Source organism: Nyctereutes procyonoides, unplaced genomic scaffold (assembly GCF_905146905.1).
Source record: "Nyctereutes procyonoides isolate TBG_1078 unplaced genomic scaffold, NYPRO_anot_genome, whole genome shotgun sequence".
NCBI classification, from domain to species: Eukaryota; Metazoa; Chordata; class Mammalia; order Carnivora; family Canidae; genus Nyctereutes; species Nyctereutes procyonoides.
In genome coordinates, this window is record NW_026575125.1 from 79,251,718 (window position 1) to 79,278,050 (window position 26,333).

The following is a 26,333-nucleotide window of genomic DNA, read 5'->3' on the forward strand; positions in this document are numbered from 1 at the left end:
AGATAGGATGCTATTCTGAGTATTTTCTACCTTTACCACTTAGACAAATCCCTTTCCATTTCTGGGTCTTAGTTTCACCATATGTAAGATGAAGCTAGGAGAGGAGATGATTTCTCAAGTCCGTTCTATTTTTAAAGCTTGTAGTGATGGTGCTCATAACTAAAATTGTATGGTTCTAAAATTATATGATTTTTCTCTTCTAACCTGTGCTCGGAATATGCTTAATGAAAATGTAGGGTAAGGAATGAAGATCTTCTTTGGTCCCATTAGCAAGTATCATTATAGAAATAATAGAACATGGCATAAGAGGCCACATTAGCAACATGCAGAAATGAAGCTGAGGCTCACATGAGGCAGATAAAACCAAAAACTAGGTTTTGTGATTCATTCAGGGTTATTTATCTGAATTCCCATACGTATACTATATATACGTATATATATTTTCTCTCCTTTCCAAGGATTAGATAAAGTAGACCTTTATTGCCAAGGTATTTTGGAAAACCCACACTCCTCCTCTTGTTTGAACACACTTGGCCCCATCATCCGAAACAAAATACAACTTTCTCTTGCCATGTCTCTGGATGATTGAGGTGACGTGCCCTAGGTCACTTTCCCCTTGGGATTTGTCTTCCAGGCAAAGGTGACACTACACTGTTGCAAAGGGCAAAGATGCCGTTTGGAGGCACCTGTGCCACAGGTGTCTCTCTGTAATGTAAACGTACTTCAAATCAGCCCTGCTCTTATAAAGAGATAAAAATCACATTCAGAAACATGCAAACTCCTATTCAGAAATACCCCCTTCATTCTGAGAAACTGGCTGCCATCCTGATAAACGGATTTTCTTAAAAGGCACTGTAAACCAGAGCCAGACTGACTTTCCGGTGGTGAAAGAAAAAAAAGGCGTGTCCGATTTGCCGCTTGAGGGAACGATGTGGTACCACGCGTCACCAATATCCCTCCACCTACTATGAAGCGCGGTTCGCGTTGGCGCTCACTAGCCAGCGCTCTCCGGTGGCCTAGCTACGGAGGGCGGGGCTACGGCTTAGCCTCGCCCCTTTCATGGCCTCCAGCCAATACATAAGCCATCTGGAGGCCAGCCAAGCTACGGCGAGAACCCGCCCCTCGCGCCTGCTTAGCTAATCAGGGCGGCGGGGTGTGGACTTCCCCGCTGACCCCGCCTTCCCGGCGCTGGGTAACTTAGAGCCGCACGCCAGGCGGGAATGTAAGATGGCGGAGTAGCCACGCGAAGCGGTTAGCACTGAATCTCTTGGCCGACTTCAGGTCCCGTCTCAGCAGCAGCCGTGATCGCTGAGCAGAGAGTGCCTAGGGTAGGCAGCCAAGATGCCGAATATTAAGATCTTCAGCGGCAGCTCCCACCAGGACTTATCCCAGAAAATTGCTGACCGCCTGGGCCTGGAGCTAGGCAAGGTGGTGACTAAGAAATTCAGCAATCAAGAGACCTGGTAAGGGCCAAGTTGGGACCCTGACCGGCCTCACCTGCCGGGGCGGCGGGGGCAGTGCTTGGACGACCAGGGGTAGGGGGATGGGGCCGCCGCGTGAGTTCTGAGGGACCGGGACTGGGGCGGGGGAAGGGGCAGCTTTTTTGGCTAGAGTGCCCCGCGGCTTGTTTCCGTTATTTTACCTCTCGCGGGAGGGTCACGTTCATTCTCACCGTGCCGTGGGGTGGAGTCAAAATGGAGCATGAGGCGAAGCTGCTGGGTTTGAGGGCAAGAGCTGGAGGACCCAAGGCAGGGATAGCGGCTGCCTAGAGCGACGGAAAGGGAAAGACGCTTAGCTTCAGCCAAGGGGACACGTGGCTTTGTCGCTTCACTGTTGAGCCATCCAGACGGGACTGGGTTCACTTTAACTCTTGGACCAGCTTGCTTGGGAAAACCTTACAGCGTACTGAACCCTTGAACTCTCCTGGTGTTTCTCTTTGAGACTAAGGAGCTTTTCAATTCGAAACGGTGTCGGTCGGTTTTCGTAGTGAGGAAAACTGACATTATGTACTTGAGGGCGCCAAAATTATTACTGAGGACTTCCCTCGCATTGGCAGGCGATTGGATTTTCACATCTTCAGAATCACATCTTTAGAAGTGGAGCTATGCTGAAGTTAAATGCAGTTGCTCAGATAAAGTGATGCATTAGCTCAGCATCCTGATTGCCAGCATCATGCCGGCTTGAGCCATCCAGAATATTTTAGGGAACCTTAGTTCTGGAATCCTTGAACTTCCCCAGTGTAGCAAAATGCAGAAACCTATTTTTCAGGAACAAAGTCTATCCTGAACTTGTCCACTTCTCTAACCCCTTGTGGGAATTTAGGAATCAGCTTTTTTTTTTTTTTTTTTGATCCCTGAGTGTTAAGATAATGGTGGAAAGATAACGGAGTGAAAGACCGGAATTGCAGTGCATTGCAGCTAGAATTTTTTTCATTGCCTTGCTAATTAAACTTGCTCCCTCCCCCTACTTCCAACTTCCTCCTGCACCTTGGGGGCCATATTAAAGATAAACTTACTTACCTCATCCTGCCACCTGAATGGAGAATTTTCTGGTTCTGTTAGGCATACTTCGTGTTTCCTTGCCCTGATGATCAAATCAGAGCCAATCTCACAGATGGCAGTCATCTGTTAAGGGGAAAGTTTACACCAAACCTAGTGACCAGTTAAATTAGTTAACGTTACTTTCGATATATTTTCCTAGATGCCTTTGTTTCCTTCTTTTTTCCCTATTTAAACTTATTACTGAAGTGTAACTACCCTATCCTTCCTAGACCTGCTGATAAAAGCATTCATCTGTAGTGGACAGCTCCCATCTGGGTACTTGACTATTGTGCCGCTGGTTGTGATACAAATGATAGTGCAACGCTGACAAGGTCTGTAACCAAGCAATAGCTTAGAAGAGGCTGGCCAAGCAGTTGTCTTTACCTGTGACCACACCGTTATGACGCCATAATAATAATAATAAGACAGTCCAGGACCAGACTTTGCAAGTGGCATTGTAGGTAGGGAACAAGAATGTTGTTCATTTAGGGAGATTTTTTGGCCCTTTTAGAGAACTGTGGTTACTATTATTTTTTAAAGATTTTATTTATTTTTTTGAGAGAGAGATCACAAGCAGGGAGGGAGGGTAAGGGAGAAGCAGACTCCACCGCTGAACAGGGAGCCTGATGAGGGGCTCGATCCCAGGACCCCAAGATCATGACCTGAGCCAAAGGCAGATGGTTAATCGACTGAGCCACCCAGGACTGTAGTATTAAATCCTTTCCTTGCACTTCTAGGAAAAACACGAAGACCTTATTTTTCTTTCTGTTAACCCTTCACTCTGTGCCTCATACAACACCCTAGAACCTGAAGGTATATTGGGAGATGGGGAGGGTGAGAACAATTTAGTGTTCTGACTGATCTGAATTCATCAGCAATCCCAATCTACGACAGAGATCAGGCTGGTTTCATTTTTAAATAGCCAGATAATAGCATGCTTGGAAATGCTAGTTAAGATTAAGCCCAACGTGGAAAACTGCTGACTGGTTTGGTTTCCCTGTTTCAGGCTTAATCATTAGCTTTTTGGTTCCTTACATGTTCTGAAATCTTCATTGAACATAATGGAATATGTTACCTATGGAACTCCCCCCCCCCCCATCTTCCCTGCCTTCACCTTTGGCTCTTTTGCACTGAAGAAATGGAAACTGCTGCCCTCTGTAACTCTTGGGCCCTAAAGGACATGGACAGAGCAGCTCAGTGGGTACTCTGGGTCATCAGGTGTAGAACTGCAGAGCCCAACCTCAAATGAGATAGTTTTGCTATCTGTACAATTTGGCAGAATCTCAGGGGTTGGCGCTCTCTTGAGCAGCGTGGCTTTTCTCTGCCAGTCAAGATCATCCATGACTGTCCAGTTATTTAGGAAACATACATACATATATACTGTAGGTGGATGTATCTCACACACACACAGAGACAGAGATAGATAAAAGGGATTAGAAGCTCATGCTCTGGAATCAGAGAACCTACCATTGAAATCTTTGCATTTCTTTGCCTCAGTAATCTCGTCTGTAAAGTAATATCTATCCATGGAATTATTGTGAAGATGAAATGAGATAGGAGTAAAGTTTTAGAATGATGTCCCAGCACAATAAATGCAGTGAATGTTGGTAAGAGGTGGTGGTGATGGTATTGCAGAAAATGTGGAAAATACATAAGAGGACAAGGGGAAAAAAGACACCTCAAATAATCCTACCACCCACAATCAGCTGTTCACGTTTTAATTTATTACCTTCCAGATGTTTGTGTTTATATACTTTTTCAAAAATGTAAGATGTTGGGTTGCCTGGGTGGCTCAGTTGGTTAAGCACATGCCTTCAGCTCAGGTCATGATCTCAAGGTCCTGGGATCAAGCCCCACATGGGGCTCCCCCTCAGCAGGGAGTCTGCTTCTCCAGCATCCTCTCCCTCTGCCCTTAACTCCATTCCTGCTTCCTCTCAAATAAATAAGTAAAATCTTTTTTAAAAATGTAAGATGTTTGGGGCACCTGGGTGGCTCAATCAATTAAGTGTCCAACTCTTGGTTTTGGCTCAGGTCATGATCTCACGGTTGTGTGATCAAGCCCTGTGTCAGGCTCTGTGGAGTCTGCTTCAGATACTCTCAAATAAATAAAATATTTTAAAAAATGTAAAATGTTGATAACTTTCATCACTTAGCAATATATTTTGAATAATTTCTTTATATTTAGTTTACATGGTTTTAAATAGCTGCATACAGTCTTATGGTTTTACCATAATTGTAGATAACCAAGTAAGTCCCTGCTGGTAGATATTTCCCATTTTTGACTAATGCTTTTTTTTTATATGAAAACCTTTGAACATAATAAATCTTTGTCCGTTTCTGATTTCCTTAGGACAAATCCCTAGAAGGGGAATCACTAGGTTAAGGGGACCATCACACCATTTTTTTAGGCATTTGGTAACATGTTGGTAAATTGCTCTCTAGAAAAATTTGACCCAGTTTCTGCTCTCATCAGCAATAACAATACTAATAATAATTAATTAATGTATAGTGAGTGCCTAAGATGTGCTAGTTCCTATGCTAACTACTTTATCCACTAATCCCCCCCAACACTGCTGAGAAGTTACTATCCTCATTTTATGGATGAAGAAACTAATATTCAGAGGTTAAATAATTTGCTCAACTCTGGGTATTACTGTTTAAATTTTTGCTGATACATTATCTCATCTGACTTTTAAGACTTCTTAATAGGGAAGCCTGTGTGGCTCAGTCTATTAAGCGCCTGCCTTCTGGCTCAGGTCATAATCCCAGGGTCCTGGGATGGAGTCCCGCGTCTGGCTCCCTGCTCAGTGGGAAGTATGCTTATCCCTCCCTCTCTACCGTCCCCCCCACTTGTGCTCTCTGGCTCTCCGTCAAATAAATGAAAACCTTTAAAAAATACGATAAGACTTTTGAATATACTAAAGTTTTTAATTTTTTGATTCTCATCAATAGTGATAAGTACCTTTGTTTTTATTTCATTACTCTGGATAGGCCAGGAGGGGAAAGACTAACTTTGGTTGCCTAGGATTTTCCTAAGAACCATATCCCCTGGTTAGTTAATCCCTTGCATTTTGCACATGCCAATGCCTCTATCTAAATTCTTGAAATTTTCTTAAGAATGCTACCTGCCTTCTAGATTTCACTTTATTTCTTTTTGTGTAGCCTTCCGTGCTAGATGGATGCACTCAGGCCTGATGCTAAAGGAGAAAGGTAAAGAAGCTACTTTTCTCACTGGATAGACAGCCATTCTGGCCTCGCTAAAAGATTGGGAGAAAGATTGGCCCAGAGCCACTTGGAAAGCACGCCATTAGCTAGAGGGAGAGAACATGGAGTATTACTCTTTAAATTGCTAAACCAGGTTTTTCCACCTGATAGATTACATTAAGAGCAAACAGGTTTTAGGCACAGCCGTTCTACCACCAATCGCTGCCTAATTTATCATCTCTTTGACTTAGAGGCATAAGAAAAAATCAGATTTTTTGAGGATTCCTTGAACTTTTTATTAACCAAGCTGAGTATAGTTTGCAGGCTTTTGGGGGCTTTATGAAAGTCCATACACTATAACACTACTGGAGGGAAGGATTGATCTTCATTGATGAGATCACAGTTATGCACAGTAAAACAAGGCAGTGTCCTAGTTTACTTGCACCACTTTATTTTGACTGATTGATTGATTTGAGAGTGAGAGCAGGCACACAGGAGTGTGTGAGTAGGGAGGTGGGCAGAGGGAGAGACTTCTTAAAGCAGCCCCCCCCCACTGAATATGGAGCAGGAATATGGAGCTCAGTTTCACAACCCATGAGATCATGACCTGAGCTGAAACCAAGAGTTGGACACTCAACTAAGTCACCTAGCTGCCCCTGCACCACTTTATTTTGAGTATAGTTTAATAAATAAAATTTTCAAGTTATTAGATATATGCCTGATCATAACACTTTCTATGCTTGAGGGTAAGATTTACACCTGAATTTTGCTTTGGGAAGTGACTGAACTGCTGGTTGACTTATCATCAGGTGATAAAATAACACAAAAATGTTACTAGTGATTGTGCTGGGTGCTGAGCTGGTCCTCTTGTAAAAAATTATTTTTCAAACTTCCTATGATATTAGAATATTTTTAAGAGTCATTTCTACTAAAGTATTGTATTTAGCAAATGATCCCTGATGTTCAGTTGGCTGTGATAATTTATTTATATTTATTTTTTAAAATATTTTATGTATTTATTTGAGAGAGAGCGAGCAAGCAGGAGCAGGGGGATAGACAGAGGGAGAGAGAAAGGGAGAAACAGACTCTCAATGTTGAACAGGAGTCTGATGAGAGGCTCGATTCCAGACAGACCTGAGCTGAAGCAAATGCTTAACTGACTAAGCCACCCAGGCACCCCATAATTTATAATTTTATAATACCTTATCTGCTTTCAAGAAAGGATTTGAAGTGTGTTTCATGCTAGTCACACATACAAAAGGTTCATTTAATAGATGCATCAGAAGCCTTTTAGAACAAAGGACTATCATAATCACACCAAGAATTTGGCATAAAGTGATTACTGAAGTTCAGTGTTAATTGAACTGTATCCCTTGGCTTCCTGGCAGCCAAAGGGATAAAGGCATATGCAGTGGATTATGTAGTTTCTGTTTCTATTTTCATAAAATTCTTTAGATCCCTCAGGGCACAAAATTCTAGGAATTTTATGAGTGGGATCCTTAAATAATGATATCTAGTAACATAAGGAACAATGTAAGCAATTTTGTGGGTATTTTTTTAAAGATTTATTTATTTATTCCAGAGAAATAGAGAGAGAGGGAGGGAGGGAGAGTGAGAGGGGGGACGGGTGACAGAGGGAGAGGGAATCCCAAGCAGACTCCCTGATGAGTGTGGAACCCAACATGGGGCTTGATCCCAGGACCCTGGAGCTGAAGTCAAGAGTCAGATTTAGCCAACTTAACCACCCAGGTGCCTCTTGTGGGTATTTTTTATATTGACTCTGGTAGTTGAGGCATTTGTAAAGAGAGATAAGCCATCATGGTCTAAGGATGTTGCTTTCTGGTCTTACTTGAAAATAAGAAAGCTTTGAAGTAGAGAATAAGCCCTTCTCTTAATGTCATCTTGGATCAGTTGTTAAACTGCTGTTCCCTAGCTCCTAATCAGACAACCTGGTTCTGGTTGAGTGAATGTCTGGACCACAGATATTATATTCTGTTTTCTTGACTGAAATCAGAGCCATAGGTCTCCCATCTCAGATGTAGAGGATACTGTTGGCTTTATTGGAGGTCAGTGTGCCTGACTTTGGTTCTGCCCCTGGGAAATGGAGCTCTTAATCAAGGAAGTGATGAGATATGGGGCTCACCCCATACCTTTGGGAGGGTTTAAAATTTTCCTAAGTTTTGAAGTCACTCTCAGGTATTTGAAGTACCTGGTCAACACTGGAACTGTGCACCGTAAAACATAGAAGGGGCCCTTACAGCTTGAATTTCTCAAAGGGTGGGCAATGTGATTAGAGGAGATCTGAGAAGTCCCTTTAAACACCACCACCTCTTAACTTTGGCCTTCCACGATGAGCAACTTGCAGAACACGGTCTCCTCCAGGAGGTGTTACTTAGCCTTGTCCACTTGTGTTTTATGTATTTTATTTATCCCAGCATTTCCAAAAATATGATAGTTTTAGCACAAGCGACGTGAAAATGGAGATACGTTTTTCCTCTTACTTAAACTTTCTTGACAATAGACTGTGAATCTTATGCTTACGGCACATTTTAGTTCAGTTCCTCGGAAATGGTAGTCACATTGCAAGTGCTTGATAACCACACAAGTCCAGTGACTCCCAGATTGAACAGTGCCATTCTAGAACCTACTTTTCAGAAAGCAAGGAAGTTACCCTCCTAGAAAACCCTCCCTAGCTTTCCCCCACCCACCCCCTGCCCGGCTTGTCCATTTGAATTTTGAAGAATGTCTTCAGAAAGCAGTTTCAGCATCGGCATAGTTAACGGCATAGTTGACGTTGCCAACAGAGTCCTGTTCCTTTTTAAGGCTGATCTTGGTGATTAATACATGTCTGTTCCGCCAAACCAGGATGCACAAAATTGCCATATTGTTCATTAGGCTGCCTTCATATCACAATTCCAGGATACTGCCACAAATTTCTTTGTAGCTATCCCATTCTGGTGGGCCCAACAGGTTGTAGTTGTACCCAAAGCGAAATCTCTGCCAGCAGAGTATCTGTGAAAAGGGTATGAGCGGATTTAAGCAAAATCTTTTAGACAAACATGTTAGACTCACTCACCTCTAGTGCGAAGTGAATTACTCTGAGTAACTCACTCACAGTGAGTTAGAAGTGGATCACAGTGAATGATAGAAGCCAGCCTTTTCAGTCTTCTCAATAGCACGCCTGCAGGTTTCCATTCTGACTTGAGTGGATCTCAAGAGGCATCCTGATCCTGAGGGGGTATTAATTCCTTCACCCTTTGTGTCACAGCAGCTCTAGCTAGCTGGGGCTACAGGAGAGCAGGCCAGACCTGGCCCATGCTCTCAGGGAGCTTGCATTCCAAGAGAAGAGACACGTGGGTAAAAAGTAAGGTGATAACAAGTTATGAGAAGTGTTGGGAGGATAGTAACTGGGGAGGGTCACTTTATTATGGAACATTTCAAACAAAAGTAGAATAGTACCATTATACTATCAGTGTACCCATCACCCACCTAGTTCAGCAGTTAATCTTGTTTCATCTATTAATTCCCCCTTCCACACACACCCATGATTATTTTGAGACAAACCTAGATAAATTATATCATATCATCCATATATATTTCAGTAACCATGATACCATTTTCTTGTCTAAAAAAAATTAACAGCAGTCTCTCAATATAAAATATCCAGCCAGTGTTCAAATTTGCCTGTCTCATAAATGTGCTGGTTTTTTTTTCAGTTTGCTTGAATTGGCATGCAAATGAGGCCCATACAGTGCAGTTGATTGGATTTTTTTAAGGATTTTTTTATTTATTCATTTGAGAGCGAGAGTGTGTGTGTGTGAGCTAGAGCCGGAGCAGAAGGGGGAGAGGGAGGGGAGCAAGAGAAGCAGACTCCCCACTGAGCAGGAAGCCCAACATAGGACTTGATCCCAGGACCCTAGGATCACGGCCTGAGCTGAAGGCAGACACTCCACCCAAGTACGCTGATTTTTTTTTAAGTCACTTTTAATCTTTAGGTCCTCAGGGAAGTCATTTGTTTAATTAAGATAGTCTGAGGAGACATTTTGACTAAAGACCTGAGAAATAAATGAGCTCATCAGAGGAAGAGCATTCCAGGTAGTGGGAAGTGCAAGGCAATGACATGAGGGGGGACAGATTCAGGGAAAGAAGAGGAAGACTGTGTGACCGATGCATAGTAAGCTAGGGAGAAAATATTTGGAGATGAGCTATTTCTCAAGTCAAAAGCAACCCAGAGTTTTCCACATTCCCTCACTGTATCACATAGTTTCTGAGAGCATAATATAAATGAACTAGGCTCTTTGACTTAATACAGAAATGCTGTTGTTTCTAGTCAGTGCTTTTATGACCTCTACTTTCATGGAGGGCTGCAGTAACAGTTTACCCAAGTATACACAAAGTCTAGTAACGCCCTGTTCATTTAAAATCAAATCTCGAGACAATTGTAGATTCACCTGGAATTGTACGAAACGATACTGAGAAATCCTGTGTATGCATTTCCCAGTTTTTCCCGAAGCTCCCAGCCAGAGTTCTTCCAAACTATAGTTTTCTTATAAAACTGGAGTGTAATGCAAGAGGCAGGATATGGAACTTGATGCAGTCAAGATACAAAACCATCCTGTCACCACAAGGCTCCTTCCTGTTGTAACCACACCTGCACCACTTCTCCCTCTGTGTAGTTTTCTCATGCTGCCTTTGTCTGGTTCAGGTGTCTCGTGAATACTGGCCTTGTAAAAACGTAAAATGCCTTGGAAAAGTATTCCCCCCTCAATCTGTATTCTGGAAAAGAGGGGGCACAATTCATGTTCATTCTTCAAATGTTTGTTAGAGCTCTCCAGCAAAGCTGTTTGGGTCCGTCTTCTTAGAGGCTTATCAGCTTTTTTCAATTTTTTTTTCAAATTTATTTATTTCAGTAATCTCTACACCCGACTTGGGGCTCAAGCCCACGACCCTGAGATCAAGAACTGCTCACACTACTCCAACTGAGCCAGCCAGGTGCCCCAAGGCTTACCAATGTTTAAATTCCCATTTCCCCAAGAGCCAATGTAGGCCTTGCATTTCATTGGTTTTTCTCTCTTGTTTTCCTATTTTTGGTTTCACTGACTTCTGCTCTTAGGGTTATTTTCTTCCTTCTGCTCACTTTGGGTTTATTTTGCACTTTTTCTACTTTATCAATCGAGGAACTGTGATTATTGATCTTGATTACTGAGAAGATAATGCACTTTTAACCTAAGGATCCCTAGTACAGAATACCACTTTAATTCAGTGCCCGAAGGTTTATCTCCAGATATCCCAAACTAATGTCTTTTCCTCTTTGTTCTGGCTACCAGGAATCTCAGCTTCTCTGTTCTCCTGGGTTTCTGGCTTGATTTTTACCATTTGCTCTTCATTTTTTTTTTGCTTTACTATATAAACTAACCCCATTATTTTAAAAATTAACTGTTACTTGTATTGGAAAGGAATAAATGTTAATTAACTCCTGTATCAGCTGTTTCTGGTAATGGAATTACCTCTTGTTCAAGTTTTTCTCTTGATCAGTGGGAGTTACCAATTATTCTGACCTACTCCTGATGAATACGCACTATGTACTGTACACACACACACCCACAAATACCCCCACCTCACCTATGGGATTAATTGGGGAAATGGTGTTGCTTTGAGGTATCACGGAGGTTATGATTTTTAATCATAAGTTATTCTTGGTAAGGATCCAAGCATGGATATTAAAATTTTCATTTTATGGTAAAGTATAGCCCTACTCCATAATTAAATTCCTGTGGAATATTTTTTTAAACAAGACTTACTAATTCGATAGAATATAGTTAGCATAAAATGGAGGACCACATCTGTTTTATTCTCCATGTGTCTCTGGCACTTAGAAGTGACTGACATATGAACATTGACTATTTGTTGAGTGAAGTGCCGATATGGTAGATGTGATACTGGCTTCCGTAGAAGGCATCATTATAGAACAGTAGTGATTCATTCCTTACGTGATCCTTCTGCTTTTGTTATATGTGGATTTTGACAGTCCCAGATTCTGTATCAAATTTGCATTCACATGTTCTATTCCTATATGAAATGAGATACAGGCAGCTCACTGAAATTATGTCCAATTACTTGTAAGTACTTTAGCCAATCTTATTCATGCCATATCACATGTAAAAGTAGATAATATTGACATGCCTGGGTGGCTCAGTGGTTGAGCTTCTACCTTTGGTTCAGGGCATGATCCCCGGGATCCTGGGATCGAGTCCTGCATCAGGCTCACTGCAGAAAGCCTGGTTCTCCGTCTGCCTATGCCTCTGCCTCTCTCTGTGTTGCTCATGAATAAATGAATAAAATCTTTAAAAAAGAAAAAGTAGGTAATATTTGAACTAAGGCAGTAAAACTGCTTCTGGTACTGGGGCTTCTCCAGGGGATCACCCAAAGTCTGAAGGGATCAGTGTCCACATGACCCCCACTGTGCTATAATCCATGAGCAGCATAGTAGTAGGGAAGCTATACTTTCTAGACCTCACTGTCTGTAGAAGTGTAGTATAGTGCCTTAAAATCTCTTATTTGTTTTTTTTTTTTTTTTTTTTTTTTTTTTTGCTTTCCTTCCTTTCTTGTTGTAGTGTGGAGATTGGAGAAAGCGTACGTGGAGAGGATGTCTACATTGTTCAGAGTGGTTGTGGCGAAATCAATGACAATCTAATGGAGCTTTTGATCATGATTAATGCCTGTAAGATTGCTTCAGCCAGCCGGGTTACTGCAGTCATCCCATGCTTCCCTTATGCCCGGCAGGATAAGAAGGATAAGGTGAGAGCAGAATCTCCTTTTTAAAAAAACTTAAAAAATCAGGAGAAGCACTTGCCCAAAGTCACACACACACACACACACACACACACACACACACACACAAATCCTTAATCCTCAGATGCATATTTAGGGGGTATTATTTTTTTATTGCATTCTCATAGGTATTACCCAGTGTTCAAAAACAATCGCTATGTGGTTGGTTTATATAAACCAACAACATTGGTAGTTTGTATTTGTTCCAGTCATATGTATGTGACTTTCATTTAGCTCACTATGACTTTTTAATTGTGACAGTAGGACTAAACACCAGCTACTGTGGAAAAGATTTTTTAAGCTACGGTAGATCTCCTGGGACCCTCTTGGGGTTCCAGCTATGACCTCTTCTGTAAAACTTAAAGTTGGTTACATGAATGCTTGGTCTCATTATACACATACACATCTCACCTCATTCATGTGGTATATTAGAGGTTAAGGTATACACATAAAACTTTGCCAGGACTATTATAATAATCAGTGCCCAAAGTTTCCTTACAATGTCTGGGAGAAGGCCAGATATTTTTATTCTGAGAGACTGTAGTGCTCCTACAGAGTATAAAGAGTATGGGCTTTGCTATTTTATATTGCAGCCAGCATATTTACCTGTTATTTAAGGAAGCTGAAGTTGCTGGAAGGTTGACCTCCAGATGAGTGGATGAGTGATACTAAATTACAAAATAAACTATAATTTCTATTCTGTGCTAGAGCTTTAAATTTTGACCTGTTACATGTCATACAGGTTTGAGTATGTATGTGTTAAAAGAGATTTTTAAAATTCTTGTGAAAAAGATTTTTTTAAGTCTACCTAGTTTAAATAATTGATCATTGGAACACTTGATAGGCTGAAAATGTTTACATTAAGTTAAGAAAACAAAAGGTGGGAAGGTAGTTTTCTTTTCTGAAAAACATCCTGATTTGAAAAAGTGATATTGCACTTAATATTTGTGCTAGATTGTGATTTACTCGTAAAGCCAATGGCCATGGCACCTTGTATGAATTTCCTTGTAGTGTGGTACCTTAAACATAGTAAGTGCACGATAAAGAAATGCTTCTTGACCAAATGGATTGTGTCTCAAAATGGCTTTTTGGTTTTGTTGTTCTTTTCTCCCTCCCCCCCATTTAGAGCCGGGCTCCAATCTCAGCCAAGCTTGTGGCAAATATGCTCTCTGTGGCAGGCGCGGATCATATTATCACCATGGACCTGCATGCTTCTCAGATTCAGGTATCTGGAAGCTAAATATTTGACATTGGAAAGGGACAGGGGAGAAATAATAATGATAATGCTAGAGACTGCAGAGAAGCAAACACATGCCCAAATACAGCTCAAAGTAACTAGACATTGGCATCACTGTAAGCATCCTTACCTGAAGCATTGTTCCTGGTCCTAGTTGTTTTGGGGTAGTTGGATAAGGGAGGTAGTCTGGAATTCTGAGAAGAGCAGAGGCTTTGGTTTCAAACTGAGGTTGAATCCTGGCTCTGACACTTGGCAGCTTTATAACCTTGGGCAAGTTATTTAACTTCTTTGAACACATGCCGCATTTTTAACTGTGAGTATGAAATTGATGGTAGAATGCATGGCCCAGGATGGGTGTTTAGTAAAAAGGAACTGTACTGGGTCATCATCAAATGGTCATCATCAAATTGAGAACCACAGCTATCAGCATACTTTCTAGCATAAACATAGAATAAAGGGAGCAGAATACTACCTTATATTTTGTACTGCTTAAAGGGACTTTCAGATCACCGTTGGAGGCTTGCAGCAATCCAGTGAGGTACATGGGGTAGGTGATTCTACCCATTCTGTAGAAGAGAAACTGATCTGTTGAGAAGCACCACTAATTTTATAGCACCTAGTATTGGAACACAGATCTCCTGATTTCTCTTTACTCTCTGTGGCCATTTATAATAGATATATTCCACTAAGCTTGTGTATCAAAGCATCTCTAACTGGGTTAGCAGTTAGCTGTTGCTCCCTAACAAGCCAGCCCAACATTTGGTAGCATAAGGCAGTAAGTATGACCTCACAAGTCTGCATGTTGGGCCGTTCTGGTATGGGCTGAATGGGCCGATCTTTCCAAGGGCTCACTCTCACGTTCCTATGAACAGCCGTGGGTTAGCTGAGGGCAGGCTGCTTCCCTGTCGACTGGCCTCTTGTGCAGCCCAGGCCTGAGGAGCCCATTCTAGTCTGCTACACTGGGCATGACTTCTAATCTGTTGGAATGCTAACAGGAAGGTATTCTTTGGGCAAGTTAGTAACCTCTTTGTATCAGTCATTTGTAAATGGAAGTGCAGAAAACAAAGCAAAAGTGACTCAGCTTCTTTCTTCAGGGCTTTTTTGATATCCCAGTGGACAATTTGTATGCAGAGCCAGCTGTCCTGAAGTGGATAAGGGAGAACATCTCTGAGTGGAGGAACTGTACAATTGTCTCACCTGATGCTGGTGGAGCTAAGAGGTATGGCCAGAATGCTTATTATTCTCAAAGAACTACAGAAATCTTTCAGACAGTTAGATCAGAAAGTAATATTTTTCTGGCTAGTGACAGTTATTTTAAGTACGGTTGACCCTTGAACAACATGAGGGGTAGGGGTATCGACCCCCGCCACCTATGTGGTCAAAAAACCACATTAACTTTTGACCACCCCAAAACTTAAGTACTGGGGGCCAACTCTTAACTGGAAGTATTCCCAGTAACATAAGCAGTCAGTTACCTATCCTGTATTTTATGTGTTTTACATACCATATTACGAGAAAGCAGGCTGGGGAAAAGAAAATGTCACTGAGAAGATACATTTACAGTACTGTACTTCAAGAAAAATCTGCTCATAAAGTGGACCTGCACAGTCCAAACCCATGTTTTTCAAGGGTCTGCTGTACTTCAGAATGGCTGTGGCTGGGACATGAGCCAGATGTAGTTTTATTAACCCTCTTTTACTGGCCTGCATCACTGCCTGAAAGACAGGACAGCACTAAGTGGGGTGGAGGGCTTAAATAGTTACAGAATCATAGAGCTTGACTGAAACCTGTGAGTAGCCTGGCACTACAGAGCTAGCCACACTGTACAACTCTCAGGAATGGTGGGAAATTTGGATTTCTAATGAATGGCACCCGCTTTCCAACCATGTGCTGCTATTAGTGGATGAGTAGGCCTTTAGACTCGTGATGTTCATTGGTTAGACCATCTTCATTCTGGCATTAAGATATTAAGCAGGGAAGGAAAATAAAGTGGAGGGACTTTATTTTAAACCAAGACCATAACATTTTATAAACAAACTAATGGCCAAGGATGGCCAATGTCAGTGCTCTGCAGCTCACGTGGCGCACACTAAGAGTTCTCAATTTCCTTAGAGTATCCTTTGTTAGTAATGCATTCAAAAGGATGACATACGTTCTTGTTGCAGAAATAGAATGAAGAAGCTACAAAATACAGATGACTAGGAAAAGCTCATTCAGATCTTTCTAAAGGCCATTCAAATTTTCAGTGACTGTTTCTCAGTTGCCTCATTATTTCAGTAACTTCAACAGAACTGTTAAGCTGAGAATTTGGAGTTCATTATCCAGCTAGACAGGGCTTTTGTGAGTCTCACGTAATCGCTAGTCATCATCTGTGAAGCAACAGAGCCCAAAAACCATCCCTCTAATGGTAGTGGTCAGACTCAACTTGTTGGGCATTACTTTCCCACCTTGCCACAAGACTTGGGGGAATAGTCGTGTTTGAAATAATCCAGCAGGATTTCCTCCCCAAAGTTGGATACAGGAAAACTGCCTTCAGTAGACAACATATTGCTGCCTTACTATTTTGTCTTTGTGTGAATAATTTTCTTGTCGTGGTGGAGTATTTTCAGAGTGAGTGGCTATCACTTGCTATCACTTGCATCTTGGCAGGGTTTTTGGCATAGGTGGAGATCCTGTGTGATGGTGACATGCACAGAGTTCTCCTCACAGGAGCATAGGGAGTAACTTGGCCCAGACCTGCTTTGTCTGTATTAAGGTTGTTGGCCATTGAGTCTGGATCATCTGGGATGCTTGAGCTCATTTGATTATGCATTTGTCTTGGATAACTAAATGTTCCAAGCAGATTGGTTATTCTTTTTCTATTTATTTATGATAGTCACAGAGAGAGAGAGAGAGAGGCAGAGACACAGGCAGAGGGAGAAGCAGGCTCCATGCATCGGGAGCCCGACGTGGGATTCGATCCCGGGTCGACAGGATCGCGCCCTGGGCCAAAGGCAGGCGCTAAACCGCTGCGCCACCCAGGGATCCCCAGATTGGTTATTCTTGATGCCCACTGCCCTCACAGTAGTAATGGAGAGCACAGGGTGTGGTTCATTTAGGTCAGGGTACATATGCTGTCCAGGTTGTGGTTCAGATCTTATGTTTTCTATGACATGGTCATGGGTTCTCCTCTACCCAGCACAGACTCTATTATGTGACCATAGTCGCAGCAGAAACCAGACATAATGCTCTGGTTGGGTCAGTGCTGCATTAAAAAGCAAGACCCAGGGGTGCCTGGGTGGCTCAGTTGGTTAAGCACCTGCCTCCAGCTCAAGTCATGACCTTAGGGTCATTGAATGGAGGAGGATTGAGCCCCTCAGTGTGCTCCCTGCTCAGCAGGGATGTCTGCTTCTCCCTTTCCCTTTGCCCCTGCCCCTACTCATGTGTGTGCACCCTCTCTCAAATAAATAACCCTTAAAAAAGAAAAAACCCAGAACATAGGCTTTACTCATGGTGAGGATGGCACAGTGAAGCATGGGCCTACATGTCACTGGGGCAGCACGCTGTCATTCACACCTAGTCAATTTCTGTTTGAGTGAATTATATGGTACTTTGTCATTAGAGGTCCATCGTCTGTCTCACCTTCTAGATTGGTTCATATTGTTTTGTAATAGAAAAATAAGACTGATGCTTTGATTTGGAGATGACTTAGGGCTGTATAGCATGATGTCCAGTTTTCTCAGCTAATTAGTATGACTTTCTTTGTAGCACTCCTAAAAGAAACTTCCAGGCTTGGTGTCCAGGTACAGTTGACAATAACAGTTGGTGGATCACTGAGGGGAGTATGGTGAGAGCATAGGCACTGGACCAGGCTGGCTCCTCTCCGGCCAGGTTCACATTCACTTCTCACAACATCTGCATGACAAATTGGGACAATCTGTACACTCCCAGCCTTCGTTAATAAAGCTTTTTCTCTTTCCCCTTCTGCTGCCAATCTATTAAATGAACGTGCCTGAGCATCATCCTGCTTCTGGGACTGGTGAGGCATCTGGCTCTCCCCTCACTGTAAACCAGAATTAATTATAATCCACGTCTGACTAATATGCTTATAAACTGCTCTCAGGATATGGAGGCATTCGTCTATAAAACCCACTTGGTGCCATTGGCCTTTGAGCAGTCAATCAATTAGAGCTGTTTTCTTCCAGCCCTGGGAACGGTTTGGTTTCAAGGAGTATTCTCCCCTGGAAAAGGAGCCCATTGTTTAGTCCCAGGCTTTCGTCTTTAGGAGCCCCACAGCCATGGGCACAGATGTAACTGCGACCACCCTGTTTTGCAGAGTGACCTCCATCGCAGACCGGTTGAACGTGGACTTTGCTCTGATTCACAAAGAACGGAAGAAGGCCAATGAAGTAGACCGCATGGTGCTGGTGGGAGACGTGAAAGATCGAGTGGCCATCCTAGTGGATGACATGGCTGATACCTGTGGCACAATCTGCCATGCGGCCGACAAGTGAGTGTGGAAAGGTGGGGTGGGTGGTTAGAAGGGAAAAGCTAGTCACTGTCTCCATTCCCTAAGCCTGCTGATTGCTCCTCAGAAGTGAACCGAGGGGGATGGTGACTGCCTTTGGGAGTTAGTACCGTAGGCTTGAATTGCAGTATGCATAAATTGATGAATATTTTACTTTGACCCCCCAGATTTCCTTAGTTTTATTGTGCTAAACTGTATAAAGATTTTATTTATTTATTTGTGAGAGACACAGAGAGAGAGAGAGGCAGAGACATAGGCAGAGGGAGAAGCAGGCTCCTTTCAAGGAGCCTGATGTAGGACTTGATCCCAGGACCCCGGGATCACCACCTGAGCCAAAGGCAGACGCTCAACCACTGAGCCACCCAGGTACCCTGATAGTTTTTAAAAACAAATTAAAGTTGGGCACCTGGGTGGCTCAGTCATTTAAGTGTCTGCCTTGGCTCAGATCATGATCCCAGGGTCCTGGGATCGAGTCCTACATTGAGCTCCCTGCTCAGCAGAGAGTCTGCTTCTCCCTTTACCCCTCTCCCTGCTCGTGTTCTCTCTCAAACACCCTCAAATAAATAAATAAATAAAATCTTAAAAAAAAAACAAAGTAGAAATTTATGGGCCTGAAAAGATAGGAATTGGCCCTTAATGCAGATTTGAATTGTGTGAGTCCACTTACATGCATTTTTTTTATTAATCTAGTGAGGAACTGTAAGTATATTTTCTCTTCCTTATGATTTTCTTAATAGCAGTATCTTTCTTCTAGCTTACTGTATTATAAAAATACAGCATATACTATAACACACAAAGTATATGTCCATGGACCATTTATGTTATCAGTAAGGCTTCTGGCCAACAGGAAACTATCAGTAGTTAAGTTTTGGGGGAGTCAAAAGTTACGCTCAGATTTTTCAGCTGTGTGTGGGGGGTGGTAAGTGCCTCTAACCCCCTGTGTTGTTGCAGGGTCCACTGTATTCTTCTATTTATATTTCACCTAAGCCAGAAACCCTGGCCTTACCTCTTGACTGTCCATTTTAGCTGCTACCACCTTTGTTCATATTATTTCTCATCCCTTGCCTGCACAGTTCTAAACTTCCTTCACTCTGTTCTCTCTGCTGCTAGTCACCAATCTCTTACCTCCCTAGTCCATCTCTCTCTCATTGCCTCCCCACTTGCTCATCTGTCCAAAACTAAGGCTAGAGCCCATCACTCCTCTCCTTGAAAACCTTAACTGGCTCCCTATTGCTTATAATCCACACCACTGTGGAGAGCCTTGTTTCTCATCATTTTTCCTTAACCTCAGGGTGTCTGTGCCATGCACGGGGCCTGGCAGATAATAGAGGCTAAGAAAATATTTATGTGCTGAGTGATTCCTGACTGGGATCCTGGAGTATACATTTATAAAATTCATCTCATCCTTGTATGATTAAGGTAATGCGAATTGCTATAATAGATCAACTCCCTGAATGTCAGTTGATTAACATGATAGTTTCTTATTCATGGCTTAGGTATCCCTCTTTTGGTTTTGTGGTGGTGGTGCATCTTTAACATAAAGCTTCCAATATTACCTTGGAAGACATTTCCAGTTTGGCCAGCCAGAAAGGAAAAAAAAGCATGGGGAATCACCCATGGAAGATTCTTCTAAGCCCAGCCAGTGGTAAACATTACATCTGCCCACATTCTGAGAGCTAGAATTAAGTCACATGGCCACTCCTAACTTTGCAAGAGAGGCTGGGAAATGTAGTCCAGCTGTGTGCCTGGGGAGGTGGGGTGGAAGGTGATGGATTTTGTTGAGCATAGTAGTCTTTGCCAGACTTTTACAACGCTAATCGAACTTAGGTAAGTTCTCAGTCCCATTTCTCTTTGCTGTGAACTAAATTGTGTCCTCCCCTAAAGTTCATACATTGAAGTCCTAACCCTCCAGTATGATATTTGGAGATGGGGCCTTTGTGGGGAGGTAACTAGGGTTAGATGAGATCATGAGGTGGGGACCCTCATCGTGGGAATAGTGCCTTTGTAAGAAGAGATACCTAAGAGCTGGGTCCCCCCACATATGTACATACAGAAGTCATGTGAGCACACAGTGCGATGGCAGCTGCCAACAAGCCAAGAGAAGAGGCCTCAGGATGATAGCTACCTTGTCACCACCTTGATCTCTGGGTTCCCAGCCTCCAGAAGTGAGAGATAAAGCTCTTGTTTTTAAGGCACTCAGGCTGACTAATGTACTCCTCCCCACTAACTCAGGTCCTCTAGTGATAAGTGAGAATAATGCAGAGCAACTCTGCTTTTTTCTCTAGACTTCTCTCAGCTGGAGCCACCAGGGTTTATGCTATCTTGACTCATGGAATCTTTTCTGGCCCGGCCATCTCTCGCATTAACAACGCATGCTTTGAAGCAGTCGTAGTCACCAATACCATACCTCAGGAGGATAAGATGAAGCATTGCTCCAAAATACAGGTAAGGATGAGATTCTTGCAAAATAGGACTCTGCTACGTATTTAAGGAGGTGGTTGTCTATGTCGAATTAAGTGTCTGGATGCTGAAGATTTCCTCCTTTGCTCTTAAGGGTCCATCATCAGCAACTGAATTAAAAAAATACATATCACATGTAAAAATTCAGATTGCTAGGCGAACCTCTGGAGGACAGAGCATTAGGACTCGACATTTCAGCAGACTCTCTCAGTGATTGTGCCACACACTCAAATTTGCAAGTCCATGCTTTACAGTGTGTGTCACTCTTAACTGTTGGCCCCTGTAGACAACAGGGAAACCTTAAAGTGGTGGTACATGCCTTAGAATGTCACATGCTCTAGAAACAGCTGAAGTTAATTACCTAGGGTTCCTGTTAAAATCCATATTCCTCTGCTCCATCTGGGACTGACAAAACCAAGAGGTCCTGAGACCACTCCTTTAATTCCCCCAAGTAATTAGACACTAAAGTTCAAGGTGTTATTGCACTAAAAGGACAAGGCATCACTTAATTAAAAATGTGTTCGGTAATCCCTTAGCTTTCTGAGATTAATATGTGGAATCGGAGCATTTTTTAAGGATTTTTTACCCCCATCTTAAGTATTCTTTTTATTTCACTGCTGAGAATGCATATGTGTCAGCTCACTGCTATCTTGGTGAGTCTGAGTCAAAAGTTTCCCTCCCTTAGCACTTGGATCATTTTTTAAGTGGTCATGTTAAAAATAATCTGTGGACTATAGCTGGGTGCACGACTCACGAGGGGGTGCAGCCCCAGGGCAGCAGTTTTAAGGGGAAGGCCCCTCGTTGAGCTGCTCATCAGTGTCTGCAAGGGATCCATCATCTGTCTGTGTGCTGCTAACCTGATGCCCTTCTTGGCTCTTATAGGTGATCGATATCTCCATGATCCTGGCAGAAGCCATCAGGAGAACTCACAATGGGGAATCAGTTTCCTACCTGTTCAGCCACGTCCCTTTATAATAGAGTAACTGCTGAGGCTTTTTACAAATAAAGTGAACCCCACCCCTTTGTTTTCCCCCTTGGTATTTGAGGACAGATTCAGCAGAAGGCTCAGCTTGCTCTGGTGAAGCTTTCTACACCCCTCATCAGGGTATATTAGTATTTCTCCTAAATTCAGAGAAAGCTTGAGATTAGCTGCTGAGATTTCCCCGCCTGCACCTGCCTTGTCTCATTCTGGCTTGATGCTGTGAGGCTTGAGGCTTTAACTACCGCTGAGCCCACAGCAAGATTTCAGGCTTTGGAAGGTGTTGTATAGGGGTGTTTGAATGTTCCCCTGGGGAGGGGAGAGCACAGACTACTTTGCATGTGAATACTTCAGGGTTTCCTTTGTTCAGAACTACTGACAACAAAGCCCCGCCCCCTTTCCCCCTTTCCCCCCAACCTGTGACAAGTTCTCAAAAGCCTGCAAAATGACCGCAAGAACCCTAGGCAGCCCCAGCTCAGGCTGCTCAGTCCTGTAAATCTGGAGCCAGTGGGCAACTTACAGCGTGAGCAGATCTCTGGAGTGGGGGTGGGGGGTGCCTGGGGGTAGGCAGCACACAGGGCAGTGAATGCTTCTTGAGAGGAAAAAGCCTAATCCTTCATCCCCTCCAGTTTGGGGACTGTGTTGCCTGGATTTTCCTTTGTACCTGTTCTTTCCATTTGGCTTGCCCTTCAGCCGTCTTGCCCTTCCCCTGGTCAGATGTCCTCTGGGGCACAAATGTTCCTCGTACCACAGTCTTCTGGAAAGCAAACTCAGCTTCCTGCTCCGTAATCTCTCACATTGACACGAGATTATTTTTTGCCATAGCATAATCTTCCTTAGCCCACTACCGCTGTGGTCATAGGTTTTAGGTGGGGTTGTAGTGCCTTTTGATTAATTTAAATATTTCATCTTTCTGCCATCTATTTGGCCTCTCCAATGACCCGAGATTTCTGTTAAAAAGACTGATGTTACTATCTCTTGTAGAGGAAACTAATAAAGTGTCTGTGTGTGATTGTGAAGTCTGCATCATATCTGTACTGGTCTTCCTGCTTAAAGGTTTGGCCTGGGTGTCCTGCTGCCCAGTGATAGCTCTTCTGTGTTTCCAAACTGTTGGCTGCATTGAGAGAAGACCTTGGCAGCAGTTCTATTCAACTGTAAGATCTTAAGATGTTGGGTTTACCGAGAACTAGGTATGGCGTGATTCTGCACATTGTACCTGAGTTACAGTGCATATAAGGCCTGCTGGATCTCTGGTCCTCATCCTTGGGGCTAGAAATTCAGTGCTTTCTTAGAGGAAGAGCAGTTTCTATATAATTAATCCATTTGGAACCAATTTTGCCAAATGCAAAATTTCCCTGCATCAGTAGATGATACACATGTGGCATTTAATTTCAGGCCTTCTAGTTAAAAACCGGGGAAGATAAATGTGTACAGTTGAAGAATGAATTATAATGCATTCCAAAATGTTAGGTGAGTTTTCTGTTGCCTCATCAAATAAGGGCATTCATTTACTTCTGGAGAAAGCCACATGCTTCTGGAGCTTGGTGCAGAGTGCTCCTTTATATCTTCAAAGCCTAGTTCTGCTTTTATCTGCTTCCGGTTGTGCTTTATGTTGAATATTGGGATATCAACTTTACAATCAGTCTTTTGAAAAAGTGATTCCAAAAGAACTGAGGTGAGCTCTGAAGTCTGTGCTCCCGACATGCCAGCCCTCTTTCACCTCATCAAGCCTTTGCTCTGGGAGCCCCTGATACAGAGCATCAGTTCCCTAACCTACCGATCCTGCAATTTCTCAAAATATTAGATCAATTGGCCAGGGCTTGCTGTGTCCCAATATTTTGACTCTACCATGGGCCTCCTTGGGTAATTCAGTTCCTAGGTTGAGGTTTTAAGGTCATTCAGAAAAGACCCTCAGTCCCCAACTTTGGCTCCTCTGCCTGGGGGGCCGGGGAGGGGGGGTCTGTATTCAGTTCCCTGTGACACTCCAGCAAAGTGCCATAAGCACCCCAAGGCCATTTCTGGTTTTTTCTTCTAATGGGAGAGCTCCATGCGTCCTGGATGGCACCAAGGTCTAACAGGCCTGCTTATGAGCAAAAGGCACCCCCAGCTCCCTCACCTTCCACCCTCAGAGCCAGGGGAGGGGAGATTCCTTGGAAGAATGCTAACCCCACAGAGTCCCCAAGCTAGTACCCTTATAAAAAGATTCATCTCAAACGGGGCTGCTAGTCTCCCTGCCATATTTGGAATAGAAGCGTTTTCTGCTAGAAAGCTTATTCAGTTTGCTGTTCATAGCATGTAGCCCCTGACCTGAGGGCTATTCAGATCATAGAAATAGCCCAAAGTTTTGTTTTTTTTTTTTTTTAGAAAAAAGGAGGCGAACCTGTCCCTCCCAGTAATTGTGCCCCCTGCCATCTCTTACTCGCGCTTGTTTGCAGGGGGAGGGGAAGAGGCTTCTGGAAAGGAATCTGGTTATTGGTGGCACCTCCCCCACAAAAAACACTGGAAGTGAGGATGAAGGAAGAAGGTTCTGCGATGCTGCTGCCCCACCCCCCTGACTAAAGACTACAGAGGGAATAAATGCCCTGTTTGTGAAAATAGCCATTACCGTCAGGAGGGGGAGCCAGCCTCCTACCTTTCTGTCTGTAGCTCTAGTCTCCAGCCAGATGCCTCTTCAGTTGATTGGAGCCCTGAGCCCAAGCTTCCCTGTTCCTCTGGCTTCCCCTTGCCCTGCTCCTGCCAGGCATTTTGCTTTCCTTGCCAGTGGTAAGGCCTTTTGCAACCATCCTCTAGGGATGCCAAAGCATCCCCCTCTCCCTGCCACCCATCACATGATAACTGAGGTCACCAGAGCCATCTATACTGCCCTTGCAATAGCTGCAGATGGCAGAAGGGGGATTAGAATTAGTACAGCCATAGGGCAAGAACATACTGGAAGTTAGTTCACATCTCATCTTCAGGCTCAGGATTGACCTTGTGCCTGTTAGTCATTTGCTGCCTCTTGCCAACTGCTGGCTTTCCCAAAAGGCTGTTCTTACAGGCTCAGCCTTTTGCAAGTGATTATCCAAAAGAGTACACCATGGTATCTTCCCCCAACTCCTCTCCCTACCACCACTAGGCCTCCCCCCCCCCCCCGCCCGCCAGCCCCATAGCTGCTTAGAACAGGTGGTTGCTGCCATGACGTCATGGCATCAGGTCATGGTTTAAAGACAAGAATGCTGCAGTTCAGGACTCTAATCCCCCCTCCACACACACACACACACACACACACACACACACACACACACACACTATTCCTGCCAAGTTTTGAGGCCTGTTTTTCTCTTGCACATCTTTTTTTCTACTAGTCTGAGAATCCTTTGTATAAGAGTAAAGGAAATTCTACCCCAAATCCTGATGGATACAGTTTAGTGTTCCATAAGGCTCTGATAAAGTGCTTCTCCTAAGTCCCTTTTTTTCCAAGTCTAGGTATTTGTGGGTCAACTGTAGGGGAACTAAGATAGCCACAGGCATATTCATGCCAAAGACCTGGGGTCATGATTGACTAGTTCTCTCCACGGCCCCTAAGATTGCAAAGGGAGAGAGGCCTGAGTGGCTCAGTGATTTCTGCCTCTGTGTGTCTCTCGTGAATAAATAAATAAAATCTTAAAAAAAAAAAAAAAAGGATTGCAAAGGGAAAAGGCTTGTGGGGGCCTGGACAGATTCCTACCACCCCACCATCCCTGAGACCACTTCATGTCTCAGCACCAAGGGCTACAAGAAAGACATTTCCTCCAGACCTACCATCTTCCACTTCTTTTTCTGCCTCCCTCTCCTGCCCGCACACCTGGATGCCCCTAGCCTCCAATGTTCCTAAGTAGTCTCACCGTGAAGTTTCTTAGGCCCCTTGTCCTTTTTTTGTCCTTTTTGAGGACGTTCCCTTGGTTTTTTGTTTTGGGTTTTTTTTTGGGGGGGGTTGCTTTTTATGGGTTGTGTGTGTGTTTGCTTGCTGAGCAAAGTGGAAGGAGACAAAGGGGCAAGGTAGGATATTTTTGTTTTCCATCCCAGCCCTTGGTCACCTCGCCAGTCCCAGAGACTCAGAGACCTGGCTGGCTCTTTGCTCCAGCTTGAGTCCATTTGAGTGTGATCCTCTTTGTTGCTGGCCTATCATATGCCCCACGGTGACAGGCTGCTGTCCCTGCCCATGCTCCAAGCCACCAGAGTGAGGCCCTTCTCCATCTTTCCCTTTCCCGAGCTCCTTTCCCCAATGTATTCCTCCAGTAGCTCTACTACCAGGTATAACATTACAAGTGGGGGGAGGGAAAAGCTCATTTTGGAGCAAAATCAAACTGCAGCACCGCCACAGGCTTAATCCCATAACCCCCCAAAACCCTTTGTGTTTTCAGCTGGCTCCATTCTTAAATTTTCCAAGTCCCCACTGCCACACAGCATGTCGCATGTCTACTCACACTGCAGCTGGGTCTTGTTGCTTCACCCATATAATTGCCCTGAGCTCACATCTTGTGGTTCTGATCCAGGGTTTGAATATAAGACAAAAGAGGGCAGCCAGGCTTGATCAATCCATTTTGCAAGGGCAAT

The 26,333-nt window shown here is 43.6% G+C and overlaps 1 protein-coding gene across 1 annotated transcript; it reads left to right on the plus strand.

Moving 5' to 3' along the window:
- Nucleotides 1-1,204: 1,204 nt before the first annotated feature.
- Nucleotides 1,205-22,777, plus strand: PRPS1 (phosphoribosyl pyrophosphate synthetase 1). The gene is made up of 7 exons (XM_055339120.1): nucleotides 1,205-1,463; nucleotides 12,359-12,542; nucleotides 13,702-13,800; nucleotides 14,907-15,031; nucleotides 18,128-18,301; nucleotides 20,605-20,764; nucleotides 21,662-22,777. Exons 1-7 carry the CDS (start codon nucleotides 1,342-1,344, stop codon nucleotides 21,752-21,754), a joined length of 957 nt encoding a protein of 318 aa, XP_055195095.1. The 5' UTR covers nucleotides 1,205-1,341; the 3' UTR covers nucleotides 21,755-22,777.
- Nucleotides 22,778-26,333: the final 3,556 nt, after the last annotated feature.

Coding starts and splice junctions, on each gene's coding strand:
- PRPS1 (XM_055339120.1), top strand. CDS start 1,342: ATGCCGAATATTAAGATCTTCAGCGGCAGCTCCCACCAGGACTTATCC. Junction 13,801..14,906: donor TGCATGCTTCTCAGATTCAG/GTATCTGGAAGC, acceptor TTCTTTCTTCAG/GGCTTTTTTGATATCCCAGT. Junction 18,302..20,604: donor ATCTGCCATGCGGCCGACAA/GTGAGTGTGGAA, acceptor TTTTTTCTCTAG/ACTTCTCTCAGCTGGAGCCA.